This window comes from Salvelinus fontinalis, chromosome 27 (genome assembly GCF_029448725.1).
Source record: "Salvelinus fontinalis isolate EN_2023a chromosome 27, ASM2944872v1, whole genome shotgun sequence".
Classification (NCBI taxonomy): Eukaryota; Metazoa; Chordata; class Actinopteri; order Salmoniformes; family Salmonidae; genus Salvelinus; species Salvelinus fontinalis.
This window is the reverse complement of record NC_074691.1, coordinates 19,757,934-19,767,739: the sequence shown is the minus strand read 5'-3', so window position 1 is coordinate 19,767,739 and position 9,806 is coordinate 19,757,934. Positions and strand designations below refer to the sequence as shown.

General features: G+C 47.6%; 1 protein-coding gene across 1 annotated transcript in view; it reads left to right on the top strand.

The window, feature by feature from the left end:
* The first annotated feature begins 8,689 nt into the window (after positions 1-8,689).
* LOC129825245 (protein EFR3 homolog B) overlaps positions 8,690-9,806 on the top strand; it is a 64,941-nt gene continuing 63,824 nt past the window's right edge. The window contains exons 1-2 of the mRNA XM_055885176.1: positions 8,690-8,963; positions 9,643-9,792. Coding sequence (XP_055741151.1) covers positions 9,786-9,792 — 7 coding nt within the window. The 5' untranslated portion in view covers positions 8,690-8,963; positions 9,643-9,785. The remainder of the gene's footprint in view (positions 8,964-9,642; positions 9,793-9,806) is intronic.

Sequence of the window (9,806 nt, the reverse complement as noted above, 5' to 3'; positions counted from 1 at the left end):
GAGAGTGAGAGCGGGCAGGGTTTGATTGGTTGGCAGTGGCACACGCACACATAAACACACAAACAAATGCACACACACACACACACACACACACACACACACACACACACACACACACACACACACACACACACACACACACACACACACACTGCTCAGCCACAGGTAGAAAACGTGATGATAACCTGTAGATGGAGGCTTGATATACAGTAGATAAAGGCCATACAAACACTAACAAGTTCATGTTTTTTATGTTCGATCTTAGGCGATGTGCATCATGAGATCAGTGTTAGGCTAGCCCAGTAATAATTCATTCAACTTTTATTTTCTTAAACTGTTAAGGAAAATAAACAACAAGTAATTTGAGTGCTTCTTGAAGCCGCCAGCAGATGGGCGGCTGTAGTCATGAAAGGATCTGGAAGTACATAGCCAGATGGTCAGCGGCGGTGGTGGTCGGATCAGGCAGTTAGGAAGGCAGCTCGATGTCATTAGGGCTTCTCCGTCCTCTGCAGATTCTCTGTACTGGGACTCTGTGATTAAGTTTTATCTCCCCACAGAGTACAGCCCACTCCTTACTTCAGAAGTATCCCCCAGAGCAATCAAAAAACTTTCCCACTGCCAACGCCGCTTGCATAGCCTCCTCTTGGGTCACTTTGGTGAAAAACAACTCAAAGTCAGTAGGTGTAATTCAAATGAAAACACACACCGGCTAATTAGCATTAGCTAGCTTGTTGACAACGCTGATTTTCATCAATTTACAGGCAGGAATCCAATTAATGATATCAAAACTTGATCTGCACTCATTAAGATATTGAAAAATAGAACAGAATATTTACATAAAACTATTATATATGATTAGAAACCAGTTGTTTGAATCGTGGATGATGATTGGTTGATAGCAGGGAGTTATTCACGATAATTCCCACCAAATGCCATAATTTCATTTCAAGTGTTTATGCGCATCCACTGTCCCTTAGCCCAGCCAGGCATTCATAAACTTAATCTTCTTCGGAAAAAAATATCTATACATTATTTCCCCATGCATCTTGCCTAGCTCTTGGATTTGTACCCTCGCTGTGTGCCTATCTGACCTGTGCAACATGTTGAAATACATTTTTTGATCTCCACTGTGCCTTGCTTATGAAAGTGACAAGACTGACAGCTTCTCTGAGCGCGGCAAATTCATTTATTACGATCATTATAATAGATATATTAAAAGAAAGGGCAATATATAAAAACAAAGGTAAAACAAATGAAAATGCACATACTGTAGTTTTCTTTCATGTCAGCTGCTTGATGTGATTGTGGGTTAGCTTTAACATTAGTTGGCTAGCTAATTAGCAAAGCCAAGTAACGTTAGCCTAGCTATTCTCCATAACTGTATAGACTTGACAATCAGCTGGGTTTTGCCTATTTAAAGATAATTTATCAAATCATTATTTGTTTATGTTTTTGTTGCCTATTTATAAATTATTTATTAAATCATTATTTATTGAAGGTTTTGTCTCTTGTCATCATTGAAACTCTGCTAGCTAGCTAGCTTGATGCCAATGATTTGTTTAGCATACCAACGTGGAATGAATAGTTTTAGCGACTGTGTAAAAACATCCAAAAATAATGAAAGACCAGCCTGTTTGGTTAGAAACTTAAAAACCTAAGAACTAACAACTGGTTTTTGCCTGGACTATATCATCTGGTGGAAGGAGGAAATATAACAAATGTACTAATTCAAATAAAACAATGCAAAGAAGTATTCAAAACTTGCAAACAGCATCTACTAAAGAGCAAGTGTCACACCCTGATCTATTTCACATGTCTTTGTGATTGTCTCCACCCCCCTCCGGGTGTCGCCAATCTTTCCCATTATCCCCTGTGCATTTATACCTGTATTCTCTGTGTGTCTGATTGTCAAGTCAACCAGCGTTTTTTGTCTCTGCTCCTGCTTTTCCCAGTCTGTCTTTTCTCGACCTCCTGGTTTTGACCCTTGCCTGTCCTGACTCTGAGCCCGCCTGCCTGACTGACTCTGCCTGCCCCTGACCCTGAGGCTGCCTGCCATCCGGTACCTTTGCCCCACCCCTGGATCGTTGTCCTCTGCCTACCCTGACCCTGAGCCTGCCTGCCGTCCGGTACCTTTGCCCCACCTCTGGTTACTGACACCTGCCTGCCTTGACCTGTATATTGCCTGCCCCTGTTGGATTATTAAACCATTGTTAATTCGACGTTGTCTGCATCTGGGTCTTACCTTCAAACCTGATAGTACGAACTGGCCATGACTGACCCAGCAGACCCGGGCCAGCTGCGCAATGCCATCTCCTCCCAAGGAATCTCCATTGGTAGGCACGAGGAATTGCTTTGTGGTCTTATGGAGGGGGTCCAAACGTTAGCTCAGCACCATGACCACCAATTTGTAAGTCGCTCTGGATAAGAGCGTCTGCTAAATGACTTAAATGTAAATGTAAATGACATGGTGTTGGACATGCTGCTGGAGCAATTCCACGGGGTATCTGGGGGGCAACCTGCCACGGTGGTAACCCCACCACCCCTCAGTAACTCAGCGGTTAGCAGCGCCGCCCCACTGGCCACTCCACCTTCCCGGGAGCCCCGTTTACCTCCCCCGGAACGTTTTAATGGAGAGCCGAGCACCTGTCGGGTGTTTTTAGCTCAGTGTGCCCTCATTTTTGGGTTTCAGCCATCCTCCTTCCCCTCGGATTGCTCCAAGATAGCCTATCTCATCATGCTGATGTCTGGGAGGGCTCACCTGGGCTACCGTCGTATGGAAACAACAGCCGGGCCATATGTGTGAGTCTGGAGGGGTTCGTGGGAGAGGTGAGGAAGGTTTCTGATGCCCCATTCTCCTGGAGAGAAGCTGCCCGGAAACTAATCCAGCTCCAGCAGGACACCCGCAGGGTGGGACGACTATGCAGTGGATTTCCGCACGTTGGCAGCGGAGAGTGCGTGGAACCAGGAAGCACTGTTCGACATGTTACTGCAAGGCGTCTCAGAGGAGGTTAAGGACGAGCTTGCTGCTCAGGAGTTACCCACGGATCTTGATTCCCTCATCGCTTTGACCATCCGCATCACTGGGCGATTGCAGGAACGGCGTATGGAGAGGAAATTAAATTTCGCTCGCACGTCCAGGCATTCCACCTCGCCTCCGAGTCATCCTGGAAGTCCCCGACGGTCCCGTTGCTGAGAGCAGCCGAAGTTTCCCGACCTTTCTTGTGAGTCGCCGAAGACGGACAAGGCACTGTTTCCCGAGCCTATGCAACTAGGCAGAACTGGGCAGTTGCCAGCGGAACGGCAACACAGGATCAACACGAGGAGTTGTCTGTATTGCGGGACTTTTGGTAATTTTGTGTCCTCTTGCCTGGTAAAAGACCAGGCTTACCGGTAGGAGCGAGTACTCTGGTGGGCCATATGGAAAAACTTTTCAGCTTCCATTACTCACACCCCTTTTCGTGCCATTCTGCTGTGGGGAAACCAGTCCAAATCTCTCTGGGTCCTCATTGACTCTGGGGCTGATGAGAGCTTCTTGGACGCCACACTGGCTTCCGAGCTGAACATCTCCACTCAGTCCCTCTCCATTCCCATGGATGTTAGAGTGCTGGATGGGCGCTCTATAGGTCGAGGTCACCCATAACACCCCTCCCATCAACATATGTGTGTCAGTGAATCACAGCGAGACCATTCAATTCCTCCTCATCAAGTCTCCCCAGAATCCTGTGGTTTTGTGATTCTCCTGGTTCCAGCGATACAATCCCCTCATCAAGTGGTCTACGAGTGCTGTCATGGGCTGGAGTCTGTTCTGCCACGCCCATTGTCTGAAGTCGGCGCAACCTGTCCTTGGACGCCATTCCCGCGGAGTACCAGGACTTCCAGGAGGTGTTCAGCCAGTCCTGGGCCACTTCGCTTCTGCAGCACCTCCCCTATGACTGCGGGATTGACTTTCTCCCTAGCACCATTTGCTCTCTGTCGGGACCAGAGACCAAGGCTATGGAGACCTACATAGGGGACTCCCTAGCTGCAGGATGTATCTGTCCCTCTTCCTCTCCGGCTGGGGCAGGGTTCTTCTTCGTGGAGAAAAAGGACAAGACCCTGCTCCAGTGCATTGACTACTGGGGACTCAATGACATTACTGTGAAAAACAGTTATCTGCTACCACTCATTTCCTCGGCCTTCGAGCCACTCCAGGGGGCCACTGTTTTCTCCGAGCTGGATCTACGAAACACCTACCACCTGGTGCGGATACGAGAGGGGGACAGGTGGAAAACCGTCTTCAACACGGCCAGCGGCCACTACGAATATCTGGTCATGCCCTTTGGCCTCACCAACGCCCCTGCCGTGTTCCAGGGTCTCTGGTGAATGATGTTCTCCGCGACATGTTGAACCGGTTCATCTTCGCTTACATTGATGACATCCTTGTCTTCTCCCGCTCCCCCCAAGAACACGTGCTCCACGTCCGACAGGTTCTCCGGCGTCTTTTGGAGAACCAGTTATTTGTTAAGGCTTGTGAGTTCCATCGCTCCACTATTCCCTTTCTGGGCTACATCATCTCTGCTGGGAGTGTCCAGATGGATCCCGAGAAGGTGAGAGCAGTGGTGGATTGGCCCCCGTCTACTTCCAGGGTGCAGCTGCAAGGCTTCCTGGGGTTTTTCAACTTTTATCACCGCTTTATCCAGGGTTACAGCACCCTGGCCTCCCCTTGTCTGCAATCACCTCTACCAAGGTTCGATTCACGTGGTCCTCTGCCGCTGACCGGGTGTTCTGGGACCTCAAACACCGCTTCACCACTGCTCCTATCCTGTTTCCTCCTGACACTTCCTGTCAGTTCGTGGTTGAGGCCGATGCTTCGGATGTCGGAGTGGGGGCTGTCCTGTCCCAAAGTTCTGCCCTGGACCTTAAGCTGCATCCCTGTGCCTTCGTCTCCCACCGCCTCAACGCCCCAGAGAGGAACTACGATGTGGGGAATCAGGAGCTTCTAGCGGTGAAGATGGCGTTGGAGGAATGGAGACACTGGCTAGAAGGGGCGGAACATCCGTTTATTGTGTGGACCGACCACAAAAACCTGGAGTATCTCTGCACCGCCGAGCGCCTCAACTCCAGGCAAGCGAGATGGACCCTGCTGTTTACCCAGTTCAACTTTTCCCTCTCCTACCGGCCCGGGATCTAAGAACGTCAAACCGGATGCCCTGTCTTGCCGCTATAACCCCATGGTTACCACCCCGGAGCCCGAGACCATCCTTCCCACCTCGTGCCTGGCGACGGCACTCAACTGAGGTATATAGAAACAGGTCCGGGAGGCACGGCGGTCCCAGGCAAACCCTGGGGGCGGGGGACAGGTAACCGGATGTTTGTGCCTGACGCTATCCCCTCCATGGTCCTGGAGTGGGCCCATTCCTCCAGGCTTGCCTGCCACCCGGGCTCCCGTCAAACCCTGGCCTTCGTGCGACAACGCTTTTGGTGGCCTACTATGGTTCTGGATGTTGCCACGTTTGTCGCCGCCTGCACGGTTTGTGTACAGAACAAGACTCCTCAGCAAGCTCCGGCTGGTCTTCTTCAACCACTGCATGTCCCTCACCGTCCCTGGTCCCATATATCCCTGGATTTCATCACGGGTCTCCCTCCATCTGAGGGCAACACTGCCATCTTGACTGTGGTTTACCGGTTTTCTAAAGCCACCCACTTCATTCCTCTCCCCAAACTACCCTCGGCCAAGGAGATGGCCCAGCTTATGGTGCAGCAAGTCTTTCAGATCCACAGACACCTGGTGGACATGGTCTCCGACCGGGGTCCGCAGTTCTCGTCCCGGTTCTGGAAGTCATTCTGCACGCTCATTCGGTCTTCGGCCAGCCTGTCCTCCGGATTCAACCCCCAGTCCAACGGCCAGTCGGAGCGGGCCAACCAGAACTTAGGAACGACTCTTCGCTGCCTAGTCTCCGCCAACCCAACAACCTGGAGTCAGCAACTGGTAAGGGTGGAGTCCCGTAAACTTTCCCCCCGTTTCATCGGCCTGTTCCGAACAGTGCTTTCAAAAGTCTTGGACTTAACATTGGCCGTCTGGCCAACCTTCGTAAACAAAACCTTTGTCCATTCATCGACAAGAAAGACCAGTTGTCTACTGATCAAGGATGTGTTCTGTGGGGATCAAAGGTGGTGGTACCTCACAAATTCAAGAGGAGACTGCTATCTGACCTGCATGAGGTACATCCAGGGATCACTCGAATGAAAACGCTCGATCGCAGTTATCTGTGGTGACTTGGAATGGATCAGGACATTCAGCAGCATGTAGGTTACTGCTCACTCTGTGAAGCTGCTTGCGACAAGCCTGCTGCTGCACCTCTCCATCCATGGTCCTGGGCTGCTACACCATGGGAATGCACCCATGTGGATTACGCTGAGATTGACAAGCAAAACTCCCTTGTTGTCGTCGATGTCTATTCCAAGTGGATGGAATTATTCCCTACTCAACTGACCACAGCTGAGAAGACCGTCAATCTTCTCAGACACCTGTTCGCATACTTTGGACCTGTCAAGGAGCTTGTCTCGGACAACGGCCCACCTTTCACGCCGAAATATTTCAAAATGTTTCTCAAGAACAACAGAATAAGGCACATACTGTCACCACCTTACCATCTGGCATCAAACGGGGCAGCGGAGAAAGCCGTGCAAACCTTTAAGAAGGCCTGGACTAGACTCGAGGATCAGTCTGTGCCCACCCACCAAAAACTTCCCCATTTCCTGTTTCCTTACCGTAACACACCACACACAGTAACGGAACGTACACCAGCTGAACTGTTTCCGAAACTCCAACCACGTACCCGCCTGACATTGTTGAAATCAGACTTGTCAAACACTGTGGCAAAGCACCAGCAATAGCAGAAGAAAGCTCATGACAGACACAAAGAGAGGGTGATGATACGTGACTTCAGACACCCCAGGTGCCTGTGGAACTCAGGTGTGATCTTGCAACGCAGAGGACCTTTAACTTACCAATTCCAAGTTGATCATCGCCATGTCAACGTTCATGTGGATCATCTGCTACAGCCCAACGCCCAAGCAGAGACATGCCGAGAGAACAAGAACAATAATGACCCCCAGGACTATTCTCCTGACTGTGGACATACGGGAGAGACAGAGTCTGACCTTCCACCCAAACCTGACCTTCCACCCGAACCTGGCCCACCACCGGAAGCCCAGGAGGAGCGGAGATATCCTGTTAGACAGAGAAGGGCACCTCAAAAGCTTGACCTGTGAGTTGAGCTGTTTCAGGAGGTGGTAATGAACAGTAAAACAAACAAACACTTGTTAGTTTTTAATTTAACCTTTACTGTCACGAGAATTTTGCTATCTCAATGGTTGAACTCAACTTTAATAAACTACTCAGTCTGTAACCCAGAGTTTGTAACGTACTGGTTGAATGAAACAGACGGAGTTCCAGCTTACAATGATCAGTTCTTTATTCAGAGAGCGTTCTGTCTTCAAAATGAGAACACAATCTTTTTATAGCACACACACACACAAATTAACTCACATCAGTAGAAACTCCACCTCTCTTAAGGTGGGCTGTATTTTTCCAATGTTCACATACATTGTTAATCACCCTTCTGCAAGCCTAGCCATTTCTAACAGTTTTTCACCTCCCTAGGGTGGGGAGGCCTCTTTCCAGTTATTAGTTTCACCGTTATCACCAGTCGACAGTTCAGTTGTCCTTGAATGTCTCAACTATACCCAGCTCATATTGCGAAATAGTAACACAATGGCCTAGTCACACACATTATTGTATTATGACTAACACATTTCATACAATTATATGGTTTCAGGGTGGAATACTTTAGTCATTATCTTAAACATACAAATTCTTCTATCATTTACTTAATAAAAGGAAAGAAAAAGGACATTACCTGGGCTAGTTATTAGGACACAAATTCCATCTTCCAGGCAGAATAATCCCCTGGATTTGCGCTGGGCTCTGGAAAGTCTTCTTCAAACCAGTAGTTGACAAATGTTTATGAATGCATTGTTCAGATATTGCATTAATATTTCCCTAATGTATTTACCTTGTTCTCTGTGATTTAAAAGCTATGGGGGAGGAGTGTAGTATTGGTCTATATCTATATCTGTCTATATTAGTTACTATGCTGTTACTAAGCAGTAATGTATTATGGAAGTGTTATGTGTTTTTGGATCCTTATTATCCACCTCTACTGCAGCAGCAAGCAGCAGCTGAAGCAGCAGCAGCAAGCAGCAGCTGAAGCAGCAGCAGCAAGCAGCAGCTGAAGCAGCAGCAGCAGCAGCAGCAGCTGAAGAAGCAGCAGCAGGCAGCTGAAGAAGCAGCAGCAGCAGCAGCTGAAGAAGCAGCTGAACCCACTACTGCCCCCAGCTGGAATAACAATCATGGTACCGTCAGTGATGTGGTGCGTCATCCAAGGTCCAGTGAAGATACAGTATTTCAGTATTCAGTCAGACATATACACATTTGATTAGTTCAGCCCAAATAAATATTAGATTAACTAAAGCAATTGCATTTTTCTTATCCTAAATATTATGATAGACAATTAAACAAGTTCAAGAAAAAACTAACGAATAATATGCTTAGTTAGGCTGCAGGATAATACAGCTAGCTAAATATCTACATTATTATCAATGTATCTTACACTTTTGTTGTAAAAAGCCATTTATGACTTGAAAACATCTGTCAAGAATGTCAAGGATACTGCTCCAATACGTGCACGTTGTTCTTGTAAACTAAGCTCGAGCGTGCGTAGCGGTTTGGGGAAAGGATGCATACAGAATTTGACTGTATACTTTGTCTGACACGATGAACTGGGTGGACCCTTCTTCAAATTCAGGCTACGGGGGATTTAAAACGGTAGCTAGCTAGCAAGATAGACAACGCAGCTGGACAGCAAGTTAGGGATACTTTTCGGCAAGTCATCAATTTCATGATCTCAAGTCAACCCACGGTGAGAACGTTTTTTACGACCACTTCTTCATTCACAATTGTAGTTGTCTTTGAGTGATTCAATGAGCCAGCTCGAGCTAACGTTATTAACTAGCTAACGTTACTTAGCTAGCCAAATGTGTGAATGCTGTTGTTGTGGCAAGCTCAGCAAACTACTGCTAAAATAACGTGGTGCTTGCAAATTGACGTGAACAATATTAGCAGAGTTTCCAAACCTACTGTACTGTCTTTGATATTAACTAGTTACTTGGTGTCAAGAGGGGAAAATATTAGCTAACTGACAAATGATGGCTAGCAGCAGCATCTAGATAACGTTATCTAGCTAGCGTATGTGTCAATATATGTTAGCTATCTCACGTCAATTGTTTTGCAAGCGAATATGCTGTCAGGTAGCTAGCTAATAAAGTGGTTGGTTCTAGTTAATCATAATCTAGCTAGCTGGCCAGCCTACTTGTTAAAATGCTAGCTAGCTACACATGGGTTAACGTTACCAGTTAGAGTAACTGCTAGCTAGCTTAGCTGACAGTTCATCAGTGAGAATGTGCATGTGTAAACAGCCTATGGACAGAGAAGGCAGATTGTCATATAGCAAATGTTTAACAATAATTTCCTTACAGTAGTTGCCTAATGTGCCAACTGTACAACCTAGCTACTAGTTAACCTAACAACATTTTTCACAGGCCTAAGGATATCCTGCGGTTTTCCTTTTGTGTCTGCCCCCGGAAAAGCATTACTTTGGGGGTCTCTCCCAACTAAACCTCTACACTGGATTAGACAGAACCAGCTCGTAGAGAACAACGACGCCTGGTGACGAATATTGAACATGACTGGTAAGCAATATCTG